Source organism: Geospiza fortis, unplaced genomic scaffold, assembly GCF_000277835.1.
Source record: "Geospiza fortis unplaced genomic scaffold, GeoFor_1.0 scaffold55, whole genome shotgun sequence".
NCBI classification, from domain to species: domain Eukaryota; kingdom Metazoa; phylum Chordata; class Aves; order Passeriformes; family Thraupidae; genus Geospiza; species Geospiza fortis.
In genome coordinates this window covers 1,141,221-1,159,996 of record NW_005054308.1, presented here as the reverse complement: position 1 = coordinate 1,159,996, position 18,776 = coordinate 1,141,221, and the positions used below count along the sequence as shown (strand labels likewise).

Sequence of the window (18,776 nt, the reverse complement as noted above, 5' to 3'; positions counted from 1 at the left end):
AGGCCATGTCCTTCTTGAACATTCCAAAATCTGTACCTACATCAGTTCAACTCAGCTTTAGCTAAGAGTTTATTGGATGTGTGAGAGAAGCATAACAATGAGTCAAACCTAATGACTTAAATTAACAAGGCATCTAAGTTAACTCCAGCCATCCTTCTGGAATCCAATCCCCAAGGGCTACATCTCCTCCTGTGCCAAAATTAGGATGCTCAGTCACGACCTTTCTCTTCCTCATCCTAATTTCAGAACATTCGTATCTTTGTTCCAAACAGAAACAGGAAAACCATCCCAAAACACTTCTGACATATCAGCTGCATCATACTGGCGAGAGCTGAAAGCTTGATAAGCTATGTGACACACTGAATGCTGGAAATCTAAATAGAAAATCTGGATAGGAAATATTCAGTTGGTCCTGTCCTGTTTATAAAATAAAACCTTTGAAAATTCTCAGTAAGTAGATCTCAGTTGCCAGAACACTAATCCATACCACTGCAAAAAAAAAAAAAACAAACCAAAAACAACCCAAACACACACAAAATAAGAGTTTCCTCTTCATTACCATATTTTCCTGAAAAAAAATGCTCTTAAATAAATTAAATCTGTATTCCCTCAAGACAAGCTTCAGAAATCTTACCAAGGTCCCTTCTTTTCCATTCTGAAGCTAGCTAGATCCATCACTTTCTGCAGTCAAAGTTATTTGCATTTATGATCAATAAAGCCATTAGATTTGGAAGATACGTGACTCTGACCTGCCAACCAGCCCAGGATGATGCTGTTCACAATCCCATTAGCAGAGAGGGTGTGACCTGAGGCAGATTAGAATCAGTTGAACTCAGACTCTCTTTGACACCCTCAGTCTCAAAGAGAGTCTGAGTTCAACTGATTCTAATCAGAGTTTAATCAGGTCTTGGCTTCCCATAGACTTATGCAGACAGTGAGGATCCCTTTTAACATTCTGTGCAGCCAGAGCTGCATTGTAATGCTTCACACTGCACTGAAAGTTGAATCAATACATGGGCTACATATGAAGGATTTCTTTGTTGTGTGTACTTTTATAATTTAATTTAGAAAATATGTCTCCCATTGCTTTTTCTGTTACCTTGTCTATACATGAACCTTCTTTTCTCCAAGAAACCATTTTAAACTAGTTCACATTTGAGGTAGATGAAAAGTCAGATGGAAAACGTCAGTCCTACCCAACACAGCAAACATACATCTGATGAGAAATTAAATGTTTGTCTCAGATACATCAGATCTGTCTGGGCCCCATTCCTTCAATTCAGGAATTTTTAAAGTGATTATTTTGCTGTAGAAAGCGCACCTTTTTCTTTATTTTTTTTTTTTTAACCAATCCCTAAAATTACTTCTATTCTTTACTTAGAAATATTTTATACATCAATAGGACAACACATGTTGCAACTCAGTAAATGAAATTCAGAGCCTTGGGAAGCATTTACTTGATTAAATGCACAGGTGCTTTGAGGTGACTGCAAACACTGGCATAAAGCAAAAGCACCACTGGCACAGCAGATTGAGCACAGAGCCATCCCCGAGGCACAGCCCAGGGGTTGGTGGCTGCTGTGTCCCCTCTGCTCATCCTCACCACTCCTGAGCCAGGCATGTGAGCAATGACCAACCCACAGCCACCAGCAAAACCCACAGAACCACAGAATCGTGGACATGTCAGCACTGCCGTCATGGTGTGACGTTTTTTACCACTTACCATGATAAAAATCATCAGTGCCCACCGGGCAAGACCTTTTAACTTTTTTAGTGCAGAAGTAACAAAACCACCCCTCCCTCCACGAGGCAGCATGCTCATGGGAAATGTGCTGGAAGAGCTTTTTAAAAAGAACTGCTCAGCAGCAAAGTCTTAGCAGGGATGGGGACTCAAGTTGGTGCTGCCTGCAATATGAGGTCAGAAGGAGAGGACACTGTAACAAAACAGACACACTTTCATGGGCAAGCAGGAGACAAACATGGGATGATACATGAAAATTATCTGTGCCATTTTTTAAATGGCTGAGACAATTCTCTTTAAGCCAGTTCAGCATTTTTTTCATTTCCCAGTACACCCTCTCGAGTATACAGTTAAATGCTGTGTTAGGAGAAACATCCATCTGTTTGGGTTTTGTTGGGTTCATTCAGGGTTTTTTAATTGTCACAACATTTCAGTATTTTTGATACAAATTTACTTTCAGATATTTCAAGCATTGGCCAGAACTCATCCCTACTATCATGCATTACCCATGTTCATTTAACCTAATGCTAGAGCCAGTGACTGCAAAATTTCTCTCAGGTGGTAAATCTCATTTCTAACCACAGACCAGAAATCTAGTGAACAATTTCAGCAGTTTAATAACTCTCCTGTTAGGGTTAAATGTTTTTCTCCTGCTGCCCCCTCCAAGCTGACAAAAGGGAAGAGTAACCACATGAACATCAGTACTGAATTACAGAAATGATTCTTAGAAATTAAGATGGGAGTCTGTTTATATTGTGATCCACATTTTATGGAGACAAAGAAACTGAGACAATAACCAGCTTGCTCAAAATGGCTCCACTTTTCAGAATTTTCAACAGTTACCATCTCAAATTTTTAATGCTGAAAGTATTACAAGTTTGATTGTGGTACAGTGGATCTGCCTCAGCTTTCCATTTACTCCAAGACTTCTTCTACCAACAGATTCAAACATGACTGCAGTGCCTTAGAAAGGTATTAATAATTTCTCTGTTCTGGAATAGCAGAGGCACTCCTAAATTCACAATACCAGCACTTGACTCAGAGAGCAAACTGCATATTATGCAAAGCCTTTGCATTTTCTGTGTTAGGTAACAAAAGCCATGCTCTGGGTCAAGCCTACAACTCTGTGTGGAGGAAAACCTGGCTCTCTTCAGGTTCATTCTACTTCTTTTTAGGTCACTTCTCCATTCACATTTCTGTTTATATCTTGGAAACCTTGACACATGCCAGACACAGCCCTGAGTCCCTCTCTCTCAGCATCACTTTGTGCCACCATCCCCCAGCCCCTGCATGCAGTGCAGGTGGAGGGGAATTCATCCCTGAATGGCCAGAAACAGCAAATATGTACTTGCTAAGGAGACACCTGTGGTACAACTCTCATTGCTAGAAAAAGAACTGTAGATTTTAAAAAGTAATTATAAACTTCCTTTAATTGCACCTGCAGCACAGGATCTTTCCTAAACAAAAACAAAAAAACAAAAAAACAAAAAAACAAAACAAAAAAAAAAAGCAAAATAGACCAAACCAAACTGCCCTAGTATTTGCAAAAAATTATCAGGTATACAGCTGTGATACTTAAAAGAAAGCAAGCCTTTAAATTATAAGTAAAATATATAAAATCTGTGACTTCTTTGGAGAACAAGCCCAGAAAATGTTTGAACACAGAAATGCCAATACGATTGTGTGAAAGAAGCAATAATAGAAAATCTGGGGAGCAGAATGGCCATGAAAGACGGATGAAATCAAAGAAGAAATAAAATTTTAAGGAATTTTCTTCATTAGTTGTGCTTAAATTACTCCTGCTTTTCTTGCAAGGCATAAAAACAAATAAATGCATGAGCAGAAAAGAAAAGCAGAACAATAAAGCAGTAAAAGTAGTTCTTTTTTACCTGTCACATACAAATTAGGCTTGAATTCTAGAAATTAAAAAAGAAATGCTTTCAGTGAAACTTCAATATCTGGAAATCCTGACTTAAGTTCTGGAAAGTTCACAGGCTGAAGAGAATCTCTTGAACACATAAGGAATGACTTACAGTTGCCCCCATAAAGCTGGCACTGCAAACGTCACATGTTGTTAGCAGGAATGAAGATGAAATGTCAGTGCTCCTGGCTCTGATTTGCTTGAAGGTTTCAGGCAAAGCTTGGCACAGGTGTACTTAAAAGAAAAAAGTGCACGTGCAAATTCTGCCTCTTAGCAACAAGATGTGATCACAGTATTGGGTTTAAAAGGCAGGTGATGAATCACAAACCCTGCTAAATAATGAGATGGCAATACACCCTCTTTGCACAGTGTAAATGCCACCAGAGGAGGAGATATCACACAGCTAAGCCACTACCATCTGCACAATTAATACATGCTCTAAGCAATGAGGGAGTAGGAGGAAAAGCATCATCACTTATGACTATGTAGTCATTAGCCAAGGTCCTCATCTTCATTAGACAAATAAATTAAAATTCACATTTACTGAAGCTGTCACAGTGGCTCCAAAACAATACTCTAAAAATGGTCCCACTGGATTTGGATGAAAATGATGCCTTTTGAAAGAGTAGTTGGTAAGCAGAAGCATGACATCAAATACACTGTCAATCCACTGCTATTAATCTAAGGCAGCCCTCTTCCCCTCTCTTTCACAATAAGGAGGAAAAAAATAGACCACATGCTAAATTTTAGTGAAATTAGAAAAACAATAACTCAGGATAATAAAGGTCTGTAATTCAATGAAAAACTGACTACAAAACCACGCTGCTTTTCTAAAAGTTATAGAGCTTGGAGAGATTTTACATTAGAAAATTGCTAAACAGAAAGCGTGACTGAGCACAGTGATGAGGTGGAATAGTAAAACTTAGCAAAGCCAGAAGGAGAGAGGATAATGCATTTTCAAAACAATCATAAGAAAGCAGGAAAACTTGGCCAGTGCTAAGACTGTAGTTGATGAATCAAAATTTGGGGGGGAGGGGAGGGATAGGGGCGCTATTTTCATTACTACTTGATGTTGAAAATAACACAAAAGTTATGCTCAAACAGAGCAGGGGAATGGTTTTGCTGACACTCATCCCTTGTACCAACATTGAGAGAGACTTTTTTAACTAAATGGAAACTCTCCCATGTTCCTGGGCAGAAAACATCGTCACTAAAACTTTTTTATTTGATCAATCCCCTGGATACAAAGCTGACGCCCTATTCTCCTAACTGGCATCACACTTTCAGAACAGAAGATAATAAAGTGTCACACTAGGCCTGAACTGTCACTGTCTTTTAAAAAGCACTTTGAACATCATGTTTCCCAGGGCTAGTTAAGAGGTGCTGAACAACAAAGAACTGTGAGGAATAAAACTTTTCACTTTTCATCCCTGTCTAAAATAACAAGCAAAATGAATCGTGATACCCCTGCTCATTTCTCTCAACTGAAACAGAATTTTTAAAGTCTCAAAGGATACTTTATTTCTGTAAATAGGGGGTTAGTTTAAGGGCTGTGCCAAGGGCACAATATTAAATTTGCTGCATTCCCACCCTATGTTGCAGGAGTGGGAGGTTCAGGATTCTAGGAGCGATATTCAGCCCAGAAGTCTCTCTGGGTTTATCAGCTTCTCCATCACACATCTAATATCACACAATCTGCTGATCCAATACTTTACAAAGCAAAACAAAACCCTGTTTTTACTACATATTGCACTGACAAATATAACTTAATAAAAAAGTCATGCAAGTGCAAAAAACTGCTTTACCAATGCTTTTTTTCTTTCATATGGGTAGATAATAATTGTCTCTGCCTAAAGTTTAAGCATTGCATCACTAGTCATGTATTTTCTAATTGCCTTATATTGATATAATATCCATACCTTCCTCTGAACAAATTACTGATAATGAAAGTTCTGTAATATCTGTAATGGCAGGTAACATTTAATATTTATTTTCATTCTTGACATTAAACAATAGTTACACTCCATGCTCTTTTACTTGTCTTCAGTTTTGTGGGGTAGTGTTCCCTACTGTTAACAATTTCAGGGCCTTGGTTCAGTCTTACCCCTATTTCTAAAACCAGAACACAGCCAATTTTCTTAGCAATCCTATAAATCATAAATATAGATTCTACTGAAATTAAAGCCATATTGAAATAAAATGGAAAGATGAACCCTAATGAAAATTAAATGAGGTGAACCAGAGAAGATGTGACCAGATAAGTCAGCTGGAATGGGAGGCTATCTCCTTCAATATATGAAAAATAGCTTCAGTACTCATGGAAACAAAATATTAAACACAGAAAAAAACCCAAAAAGTGCACATAAACAAAACTAAAGAAACTACCAAAACACTTACCATAATACCCCAATATCAGATTCTGAGATATCCCTACACATAACCTTTTTTACAAGGTTTTGTTAATGTTCAGTTATAAAAAAAGAAAGAGCACCATGATACAAGCTTTGGGTCTGTCCAGTTAAATCAGAGGAGCAGAAAAGAGATGATGACTGAAGCTCTGACTGAAATGGCAAAGTGCAGCTGCAGTTGATTTGCATGAGTGGGACCCCACCGGCAGCATCAGTGATAACCTCCAGAACCACCTGTGCAGGGGAAAGGTTTCCTCCTAATCCTTGTCTACACGATCTTCATACTCTCAATCAGATTTCAATTCCTTCTAAGATTGTAACTTAGATTTTTTGGTTTGTGGGGTTTTTTTTAACTAACTATTTCTTAAAAAAGTCATAATTCTAAATACTGCAGTATACTCACCTGGAAATTACTCTAGGACCCTTTGAAGCCAGGCTAAGTTTTTTTGTATTTGTATTACTGCAGACATATATAACTGCAAAGTAAAAATACCTTCCTGAACAACAGCTTTCAACATTTTGTCCATATCCTTCAGTTTTAATAATGGGCAAAAAATTTACTTGAAATGATAGTGTGAGTTCTTTATAACATAAAACCAGCTTGCATTAGAAGATGAAGACAGAAGGCTATGAAAAAGTAATCTTGAGTGTATTTATCTCTTTCTTCAAAAAGAAATGAACTACTCTGGTTGGGAGAATGGGTGGATGTTTCTTTAACACACAGCAGTGTCCTTAGAAAATTCTTTTTCAGATAAATATTGCAGCTCTTGAATGCATTTCTGGAAGGCATAGCAAAGTTACATGGAAATGACTAATGGCATATCTTTCTTATAGCTACTCTACCACCTCTTTAAAAATCCAACAGCAACAAAAGTCATCTCCTCTCTGCTGTATGTGCCATTTCTGCAGCAACACGAATGCTGTGAAACAATATTCAAAGGCATTTCAGGATAACCATAATGGAACATTTGTACATTCCAACTGTAGGTGCTTTGGAGACCCCCTTGGAGAAGCAGCCCACAGATGGGTGTTTAAAGATGCACAGCGTTTTACTCTCAGTTGTTTGCCAGGATTAAGATACACCCTGGCTTGGAACTATGAAATAAGCTCCTGTTGTGTGCAATGAAAAATAGGAGAGAGGGATGAATACTCAGCATTTGCCTCCCTACCTTTATCTTGTTTTCCATCTCATGCACAGATGGACATCTCTACTTTTTACAGGGAGAACCAAAGGGAAAAGACATGAGCCTTCTTCTAGACAGTGAATGATATGGTAAAAAGACAGGTGATGATATCACCCTGAAAGGATAGAGCTTATCAGCAAGGTCTAACAATAATTTACCTCCTCAGCTGAACACCAACTAATGTCCTGCAGTCATCTGACTTCAAGGCATTTCTAAGTTCTCTCCAAGTAGTTTTCATTGCCTGAAATTTGTAATATTTCAGTAAAAATATCTATGAAGTAGACTGTAACAAGCTTTATGATTACAGTAAATTAATATTTTCTTGGTTTCTCACATCAGCAGAAGCATTCCAAATTTTGTTGTGAGTGTTTCTTCTTATTCAGTACCAGTCATATTGCCTTGTTAAGGTACAAGACTATTATTCTAAAGTGCACATCTTGGTTTTAAGTGAAAAAACCCAAAGCTACACAAAGATCTATTGCTGATAGTTAATTTTTGCTAGCATTTCTACCAGTTACAAATGCTGTAAAAACTTGCACAACAAAGAAAGTCATAATAGCAAAGGACAAAAAGAGAGTGCAGAATTTGTAGATGTCAACATTGTGATAAAGAACGTTTTCCTTCTTACTCCAACATTTCTGATGCTTACCCACATATCTCCAAATAGGGGATATGTTTTGGGTTGACAGGAACAGCACTCTGAAGTAGGTTAAAAAGTTATGATCCCTGAGAGGGAAGCCAGCCAGATAATGCTGGAGCACTTGGTCCTGACCCTCCCCTGTTCCAGTTTCCATTGATGCAAATTAAACTGAGATCTCAAAGCATTTCCCCAACAGCTACACATCCCCTGTTTTTCTCCATTCTGACACTGAACATAATGCAACATAACATTTCTCAATACATACTGAATAAATTTTCAATTACCACTTTAAATAGGAAAAAAGCTGGATGCAACACCTTCTACAGTAAAGATATCTCAGTCTTGCAGGGATTGTTAAGGTCTATCACTCCATTTTTTATGTGAAAACAAATACTAACTTTATAATCCCCAGCGACTTTACAACCCTGCAAAGGGCTTTGGGAAAAGGATATTTTTCCACATTAAAGGGTCTTATGCTTTCACATGCCTTTCACTTTTCAAGATAAATTTTTGGAGCAAATATTTTAAAATGTCAGAGTTTTAATAAACAGTCCTGAGACAGATCCCTGTCAGCAAATGAAAACAAACCCATAAGCTGTAAGTATATTTTTGGGCAACACACATGAGGAACAGGGGGCCATTGTGCAGCAGAAAAATTATTATATTGTTGCCATTGTGGAAAGGGAATGGGATGACTGACACAACTGCAGGGCTCACAGAGCCCCTCCCTGCAAGGAAGAGACGACATGGAGGCATTGGAGCAGGGCCAGAGCAGGGCAATGGAGCTGGGACTGGGTTTGGAGCAGCACCTGAGGGACCTGGGGGGCTCAGCCTGGAGAAAAGGGGTCTCAGGGGAGACCTTCCTCTCTACAGCTCCCTGGCAGGAGGATCATTCTCTTCTACCAAGTAACAAGCAAAGGGCAAGAGTAACAGCTCAGGTTGAACTAGGAGAGGCGTAGATTGCATATTAGGAAAAATTTCTTTACTGTAAGGGCTGTTAAGCATGGTAACAGGCTGCCCTAAAGAGGTGGAGTCACCATCCCTGGAGGGATATCTAAGATGTGCAGATGTGCCAGCAGCAGCCACCACAAAAAAAAAAAAAAAAAAAGAAGAAGAAAAAAGGTAAGCCATTGAAGGATGTCACATGTATTCCATATTCTGCAATCAATGCAGTTTTTTTTAAAAAAGTGTTCTCAAAAATGACCCACTGCACCACATGAAGATGGAGCAAACAGCGACCTCTCAATTCAGAAGCTGAGCAGGATAAGGCACTCTGGCAAACCCTTCCTGGGAAATGCTGAATGTGGACTTACAGCCATATGTGAGAACAATTGAGGGTCCTGAAGATTTGCTTGTTTCTGAGCAACTGCCAGGAAAGATCATGTCCACAGCAGGCAAACCCTGGGGACCCTCCCGGCACTGACGGCACCACCTGGAAACGCCTCCTGTGCTGGCACAGCCGTTTCTGGGGGAGCAGTCCCCAGGCCAGGGCAGGGGGGGACTGCTGAGGTCCTCTCTGTTCTGACACAAGGAACTTGCCTCATGGAGTTCTCTCCTTGTGATGTGATCTCACAGCCTCCTCCTGGCCCTGAGACATTCTCGCCATCTGCTCGTACAGATGGCATGCTCATGTACATTTTAAAAAAGGGTTTTCCAAATATTTTCTATTCTCTCTCTTCTCAGATAGTTCTAGACTAGCAGATGCAGTAAATGTTCTAGGAATGACTATTCAGAAAGAGAAAAAAAAATATCTTACACAAGTAATTTAGAGAAGGAAAAAATTCTGGTCACTGAACAGCAAGTAGAAATATCTGCATTATAGTCTAAAAATCACTGATAGACACAGCTTTGAAGTGCTCTTCTGCTGAGGTTTACACATATCCTGAGTCTGGAGAACTTACCAGGAAGCACAAACTCCCAGTATTTTTTATAACTTATCCTAGTTCCTCTCCTGATAAGCAGGACTGAAAACTGTTCCAAGAAGTGTTCCAAAAACTGTTCCACTCTCTTCAATTACTTTGCACACTGAAGACCACAAGAAATTTGAATTTTCAGAGAAATAAAGAAATGGACCCAGGAGATGCAAGTAAAAAAGACCCCAACAAACCCCTTACACTTGAGGAGTTTAGGTAATTCTTATCTCAGAAAACATTTTACCATTCTGAAAAGTTTAAAACCAAAGTAGGGTAAAACATTGCATGAAAAAATCAGCAATCATCTTCCCAGAAAATGCATTAAAACATAAAGGAAATGTGGTTTGGGTGAGAAAAATTACCCAAACTAGATATTTAACAAGAATAAAAACTAAATCCAAGTACTTACTCCTTCAGATAAGACACTTGGTAGGGAGAAAAACTTCATATTCTTCCATTCAATAAATAGTATTCTATAACATCTTACATTAAAATGTGAAAGAAAAGCTCTGTCTGTAAAATCACAATAACTAGAAAGTGATTATGTGTGACCCACAAGAAGTATTATTAATTTACAGTGTCCTAACTTTTATTTTTCTTACATATACAAGGACCCCAACCCTGCTCCTACTTCAGATATCCATCTCAGATTTTACAAATTTCAGTAAAAAACCCCAATATTTCAAGTAGAATTTATACATATACAAAGATAATGTATTTATTTATGAAAAATATATCATATATGTCAGCATGTGTTTGTACATACACATTTAGCATCTATCAAGCTAAGACTTGATCAGAGAATTCTGAGATTTTATGGATGTCCCGCCAACTGGAAAATCTCCCTTCTCAGGGTCACCAACTACCAGCTCAAATATGATCAAAGACATTGCAGAAGAGAAATGATAGATTGCTGTAATTCTAAATTATATACATTATTACATTTTAATTTAAGATTAAATGTTTGATGACCCCTATTTGTTTTTTGGAATACACAATACCCTTGGAGCAACTTAAACTATTTCATGGTTCTGTAGCTGATGGAGTTTTTCTTACTAATAAAGACTAAATGCCACAGTCTGTTAGGCAATAAAACTCAGAATTCTTTTCACTTCATTGCAATGTAATAATTTTGGATAATAGGGCTTTTAATGGAAAGGATTCCTGTGAATTAAAGCTTTTTTTTATTAAGCTTAAATGAATTAATTATTCACATACTAATTTAACAGCTACTTCATAAAAAAATAAAAGCAAAAGACCCTTCTGAATACTTATCCCATACTTAAAATCTAATAAATGGACTGAAAAAGAAAGATATCTTTGTTTTCTTTCAGATAGGAGAGATATTTAAAACACAACTACTCTCCCTCCTGATGAGAATGAATGTTGAAAAGATGCCATTCCAAATCCTACAGAAAAATGAATAATAACAATCTATGAGTCTGTAATTGAAAAGAGATATTTATGAGTCAATGATCTCTTTTTTTTTTCCCCCAGAAATTGCATCTTCCCTAAAACGGTCTGCTATGGAGGGAAAGTGGAACAATGGGATTCAGAGAAAATAAAGCAGATTTGTATCCATAACCCGGCCATCCCAAGGTGCACATGAGGGCTGGCATTTTATAATTCTTCATAATAATGCTTGGCACTTGTGTAGTGTTTTATGGGATCAAAGCACTTTACAAACTAATTAATTAACCTGCACAACACCCCTGTGAGAAGGTAGGTTTTAGTGTTCAATTCACCAAATGGAATAACTGAGCAGAGGAGCTGGATGATTTGTTTCGTGTCCAAATCTTCAGTTCACAGAAACAGTGTTATTAGGAATAGCAGTAGTTGCATTTCTCTGCTTTATTCCTTGGAACCTACAAAAGAACTACTTGCATGAGAAAGGAAAACAGCATCTGGGCACACCTTGGGCCAGAGCTGATACCTTGTTTATTTAAAACAACAATTAATTCACTTACAAGACAGACTGGAATTTAAGTTCCTTTCCTTATGCTGGGTCTATATTGATAGTGCAAGAAAAGAGCCATTATCAGACATGTCCTGCCCCAGGATTTCCAAATAATCAGATTGGGGTGGTCATGATTCCTTGTTAATGCAGAAATTCTTTGTACTTGAAATTCTACATAAGTGTATTCAATTTTTTCAAGGCTTTGCAACAGCTACATGACTTCAGGTTGAAATAATGTTTTACTACATTTGCATGTATTTCTGCAAGTTCCCAAAAAGTTCTTGCTTTGACCACCTGCATGCAAGATTTAAGGGCTCTTACACATGTCTATGTATACTAACAGCATTGAAAACCTGGACATAGAAATAGAATTCACCTCATTTCTTGTGCAAAAGTAAATAACTGCATGCCAGACTGTGAATTATCTTTGGCAAGTGTTGGCAAAGGAAAAGTCAGTAATTGTATCTCTAGGTGTGAGCACAAAAAAATTACCCACTTAACACAATGGAAACACTTCTTCACAGATTGATATTCTCATGTTCAAACAAGTCATATAAAAATTACTTTTTACTTCCTCTTTGCAATGCCTATATATCCAAAATTAAGAAAACTTGTATTTTTAATTGGAGAACAGAAAGCTACTGACACTTCAGACATCCTAATAAAAATAAATATCATATTCACTTATTTATTTTAACAAACAGCAACACTACTCTGAGATACTGTTGGTGCTATTTATGCTAGAGGGTACCTCATTATAATGTTTATTTCCTCTTCTCCCCTGAGGCTGGACAAGGCCCCAGTTGATGCGAAGGGCTGCACAGCCAAGAGAGGCACGAATGTGATGGAAGCAGAAACACCTGCTCCCTTGACAGGCATCATGATCAAGAGCACAGCATCCAAAATAATATATTCTCCCCAGAAAAGAAGGCCAGGTTCTTCTTATCTCTTCTGAAATCCCCAAAGAGAAAAAGTTTTGAGAAAATTTTTTGTTTAACATGAATGTGCATTAAAAGTCCTTAAACACCTTCTGTCCAGCTTCTGGAAATATCATATTGTGGCAAAAAGGTAAGACAGGTTTGCTGCTTTCTTGCAGAAGATATTTTGGAGTAACAAGGGTATTTGAACTATTGCAGGCAGTGCAAAGACTTAATTTTAATTCACAGAAACACAAAATTTTAAGGGGTTAGAATGTATCTTAATAACCGTTCAGTCCTAAAACCCCTGCCATGGGCAGGGATACCTCCCACCTGGTTGCTTGAGCCCCCTCACTCCTGGTCTTGAACACTTCCAGAGTAGCCAGCTAGTACAAATTATTTTATTATTTTAAAACTGCAAAATGGATCCGTACCTCCAAATTATGCTTAGCATTTAATTAAAGTTAAGCACTATCAGAAAAAAAAAAAAAAAACAACAAAAAAACAAAACAAAAACCCTAACCCCCCCCAAAAAACAAGCACACCCAAAAAACAAACAAAAAACAAATGAGAACAAAAAGAAAAAAGTAGCAAAATAAAGATGAAATGCTTTACTGAAGGGTAGCTGGTGTGAACACTTCACCTCTCAAAGAATGTGGTCTGAGAACTAAAGACATTTGCAAAGCAATTGCTTTTAAAATTGTCCATGGGATTTCATAGACAATGAGCTGCCTACGAGGAGTTAAACTGCTGAACAAGTCTAATAATGCAACAGAAATGCCCAATGCTGTCTTACCAGAGCAAAATATGGCAGAATCTATTTTACTTGCAGAAGTGAAAATTTCCAAGCAGCTGAAACTGAGGGAGCAGACAGCAGAAGGCACAGCTGAGACAACACAAAATAGAGTCATCCAGGACTGTTCAGGATTTTGCGACTCAATGCTGGTAGCAGGAAATGGAGAACAAAGCCAGGCCATCATACACATAATTCTCTCATTTGTGGGAGATTACTGTGCTCCATCAGTCAAACAGGAATTATTGCTGGCTAAGTTGGAGACTCATAGTTTAAAGTATTAGATGAATCTTGGCAAGTAAATCTGTTGGGCTTTCAAATGGGAAAGTCTTCAATTTCTAAAAAACCTCCTCTGTTCTGCTTCCTATTGTTTTCCTTCTGGCTAAAAAGGATGGGAATGTCATTACCTCACAGAACATGGTTTGTATCAGGTGTTCTGTATATATCCCATTTTTCTGTAAAAAACACCCACAAACTTCATTTACAGAAAGCATAAAACCATCCTACTGAAGAGATACAATAGCACACAACGCTCTTGGTCAAGTAATTATCAGTTCTCTACCCACAGTCACAGAGCTTCCTTGTGAGGAATATCGGGAGAAGTGTATGCAAGGGTCGATATTTCTGTAAACAGCCTGGTAATGGTGCAAAACTACACAAAATATCTTGGTCTTCAGCCACTTCTTCAACTACTTTTAATCCTTGTATTCGAAACTAAATTTCCCCCCTTACTCTGACACGTGGCATCACAAGACTCTACAAGCAAAGAGGCAAGTTCCAGAGAGACACCATAACGTGGTTACTCAAAAAGCAAAAGCAGTAATTCCAAATTGGCAAGTTTTATTCAACCTATACTGTTTGCTATCCTAGATTTGAATGTCTAAATTTACTGTTCTAAATGTTGTCAAATCACTAATATCCTCTTGCACGTCATCTTCATTTCCAACATAGTAATTTTCCCTGTAATGACTCTTCATTTAAGACTATATGTTTACAATTTTCTACCATTTAGGTGATTTAAGTATATCATCTACTGAATGTCCTGGTCTTGGCAGCAGTGAATAATTTTCTTGACAGATGGAATATGAAAAAAATACTAAATAAAACATTTTCCCAAAACATAAATAGCTGGCAGTTATCCCTCAGAAATAAAAGTCCTTCTTAACCTAAAAGCAACCAGCATGTCATGTTCCCTGTAAAAACAAGGTCAAGAATTTAATTATGCCCTTAACTAATGCCCTATTGCAGTGAAGAAGGCAGGCTATGAGGGCAACATACCAGCCATTTAGATGTCTCCATTTATTATTAGTCATTTCTCTTTTTTCCCCTCTTTCAGCAGCAGCATAATCCAGGTGCTCACAAAACTGCCCCTTAGTCCTTCTTGAAATTTACCTTCCCAACATCAAATCTAATCAGATGTGGCATGCACACCATGTACGGGTTCTGCTCACAAAAACAGAGAACAATGTTAAGGGATCACTGCTTGCTGTATGAAATAGAAATTCAACTGCAGGGACACAAAAGAAAGGGATGGTTACATTTGTACTGATAAAATCACTTGCTGTTCAATGGATTTAGTTACAGCAATCAAGGTAAATGCAACCAAATTCACAGCAACATTTATACATGTGTGTATGTTATGATGTTTCTAAATAGATGTATCGGTAGGTGAAGCATTTCAGACTGATCCTTAAAGGAATCTCAGTTTAGAAAAATGAATCCCACAGTGAGAATGTGATTGCAAGTACAAGTTAAAGAAAATTAATGCAGCAACAACAGTAGATTTTCAGAATAAATAGTGATAGGGGGGTTTAGATATGTGAGAAATACAACTAAGCAGGCATTTTTAAGATGTGGAAATTACTAATAAGCAAGAATTAAATATATCAGTAATGCGGACATTTGAAATAACAATAAATCTGAGTGGAATTCAGATGAAACAGATAAAGCTACTTAAAGCTATAAAATTAAAACCTTAATGCTAGAATGAGATCACTGATTGCCACTTGGTCCAGGGAAGGCAAAAGCAGAATATGGGCAGTCACATGGTGTATTTCCACTGGGGCATCTTCCCCATCCAGCCCAGGGGGTTTTAGCCACAAAGCCTCTCTGAGCCCTCCTGGGCTGAGTCTGAGGAGGAGGAATCAATTCTACACTTCACAAGACTTGTCTGGGGTTCATTAACAATTAGGACCTGTAAGAAGGGGTTTTCTTACCATGTCATCTATTAGGTACTTTTTAAGTTCCACAGTCCCTACCCAGAACAACAAGAACCAGCAGTGCCTTCACCCCCGTGCTGCCCAAGGACAGAGCTGCCACAGCAGTGAGGCAATTGCAGTCCCCAATTGCAGACCCCAGCCTTGGGTGACACTCACCCTGCCCCTGCCCCCAGGTGCAATTCACAGCCAGCATTCATCCTGTGCCAGCTCACAGGGCAAAGAGCACTCTGGAAATGCACCAAGTAGTCTTAAAAGAGATGTAAGTACTGATAATCTCAAATGTGAGACTGCTAGGTATACCAGAATACTAGAAAATTATTTCCTAAAGTGAAATTTTTTTACCTAGTTAAAAAGCTGTCTAAATACCTTTAACTCTGGGCTGTGCACCAGCCCTACAATAGAAAAAAAAAATCCCATTTTAGAATTATTCTAAAACCATTTTGGATAACACATTGTGATTGCAAGTATTGAAGAAAACAACTCTGGAAAATAAAGGCTCAAATCATTAATAATGATCCCTCTAATTACATTAAACAGCTTTAAGTGAAAAATAGATACCATTTCACTTTACTGCATCTCATAAGACACACTAAAACTGATTTGCTATTTATGCTGAATGAAAAGGAGGAAAGGCTTCACCCAAAACAATCAAGCAGTATCAACACTGGTTCAGCAAAAAGAAAAGAAAAAACAAAACCCTCAAAACCTTAAACAAAGTATATTTCATGAAAGGTTTTGGGGGTTTTGAGAAACAAATGAGCATCAAAAGAAACACTCAGAAAACAAAGCTTTTACTTGATTCTTCTATGGACAATTTTTTGTGAGCTCTACTTACTGTTTACCAGCCTTTTAAAAGAACAGAAATGATTACAGATACTTAAGCACTCAGAATAAAAAATGGCACAAATAGCAAAAAAAGTTAGCATTTTTAAGACATTAAATCTGATATTTCTTTCTAATTTATGCTAGAAGAAAATAATAAAGATTATGATTTCAGAATCTTAAATTGAAAACAAACCATTGTTATGCTGGCTCTCACTCCATTAATATGAGTTAGGTAGCTGGTTTATATTTCACTTTACACTACAGCTGCATTTCAAGGAACCAAGTATCTATTGGTTCATTGAACAATCATAAAAACTCCAGACTTGCTCACAGCCACAGTGCCAGAGCCTGAGTGCTCCCACAGAAAACACAACTGGACACAGCAAACTTTGGTAAACACAATCCCCAGCTCTGCAGCATTTCCTGGTGTGAACCCAGGCAATGCTTTCCTGCTGTTCTGTTACCTACCCACACAGCACTGGCAGTCACCTTTTTCAGTTCTATTTTTAAATCCATTTCTCAGCAATAATTTATCCTGCTGACATCACTAAACAGACAATTTCCCAAGTTTTCAGAGCTTCTCAAGAGTGAAGCCCTTTTGTTGATTTTCCCAGTCACCCCTCTCCATACAGTCATACAGAACAACAGGCTGTAAAACATTTCAAGTCATGCCTCATCTTAGTGAAAATCATCTTTAAAGCACATCAGTTAAATTATCAGTTCAGCTGTCATATACATTTTCTGTTTTCTCCTCTAATCCTCATTTTGTATTTCATATTTCAATTCCTTTGAAGAAGCAGTTCTAAACTAGGCTTTTAATCCAGAATGAGTATTTCAAATAATATTTACAGCCTTATTTGTTCTTAATACAAGTCTCTGAACTGTACTAAAAATGGCAGTTTATCTCAAAAATTTGTATAAAAATAAAATCCTCTAGATTTAGAATACAAGCTTAGAATACTTTTTTTTCTGGAATATCATCAGTTACATAGAATACAGAAATAAAAAGCATTACAAAACAAACAAAAAAGAGCAAGGAAAGGTTTTTATTTTTAGTTTTTAATCGTGGTTTTAAATTAAGAGGCAGAAGAGTTAGAAATGGTTCATACTGACCTGAGCCCATAAAGGACTGTTCCATCTGGATGCAGACGAATCATTCTGTTCTTCACAGTAACACCATGAACAAATGACTTCTTGTCATTCAGGAAATAGGTATCAGGCACCCAGAGCTGATCAGCTACTCTGTTGTCCAGGGTAAGGTTTAGAGGTATTACATTATAGGACAGCCTCTTATCCCTCCATGCTTGCTGGAAGTACATTGTCAAGGTATAGTCCTGTGAGCAGAAAAAAACAAACAAAAAAATATGCATTGAAATATACATGTGCAAAAAAATGACAATGCAAATACACAGGTATTCATTGTGACTGTTCCATTTCTGTTCAGAATTTCCAGGAGTAGATTTATTTATTTTAATGGTACTGAAGATCTTGTATGTGCTTAATAACAGCACTGAGAACACAAAGATGATGGGGTATTTAAATTTTATGAATGACTTGGAAGTTCTCACTTCAATATTTAAAAATAAAATTTAAAAAATTGTAGACATTTAACAGCCTGTAGCACTTTATAAGCCTGGGAGTTCTAGGAAATAGGAATATTCACAGATCCAAATTTAATTTCAGGGTCTCCACTGTATTCAATAGAGCTCTGGATCAAGCCTTCTGTCTCTGAAGTTTCAGTCACCACCCAAAGACTTCCCTAAATTAAAATTTCTTCAAAGTCTGTTAACTTTTCCCTGGGCACTGAAACCAATGGGAATTTTTTAAGGTTCCTAAGCTATACATTTAGTCTTAATTTTACAGATGAAGTAACTCTGGTTACTTCAGGGGGACAATTCAGAGAGCACAATTAGCATCTCAGTAATTATTCACAGTATTATGAGACTTGTACTGTCTTGATGCAGACCACCACTGTACAGTGCTTCAGAGATGTTTTGACCTCTTGATTTTTTAAAGAATGATGCATTTACAAAGGTTACACCTTTGTCAAAATTGTTATCCAGATGCAGAATAATCACTACATTTAGCCAATGCTAAAAAAACCTCTACAAATAGTACAAAAAATATATTGAGAGCAACCCTGTGGAGAAAGACTTGCATAAATGGCAATATTAGTTCTTATTCCCTGCCTTACATTGTAAAGGAGAGTCCATTATTTAAAGCATTTTTAGTACAGCTGGAAAAGAAAAAATTATCTT

The 18,776-nt window shown here is 37.5% G+C and overlaps 1 protein-coding gene across 3 annotated transcripts in view; it reads right to left on the bottom strand.

Moving 5' to 3' along the window:
• Nucleotides 1-18,776, bottom strand: part of GABRB2 (gamma-aminobutyric acid type A receptor beta2 subunit) — a 140,318-nt gene that overhangs the window by 75,291 nt on the left and 46,251 nt on the right. For all 3 annotated transcript variants that reach the window (XM_031055166.1, XM_031055165.1, XM_005418669.2), the window contains one exon: nucleotides 17,632-17,852. In XM_031055166.1, coding sequence (XP_030911026.1) covers nucleotides 17,632-17,852 — 221 coding nt within the window. The remainder of the gene's footprint in view (nucleotides 1-17,631; nucleotides 17,853-18,776) is intronic.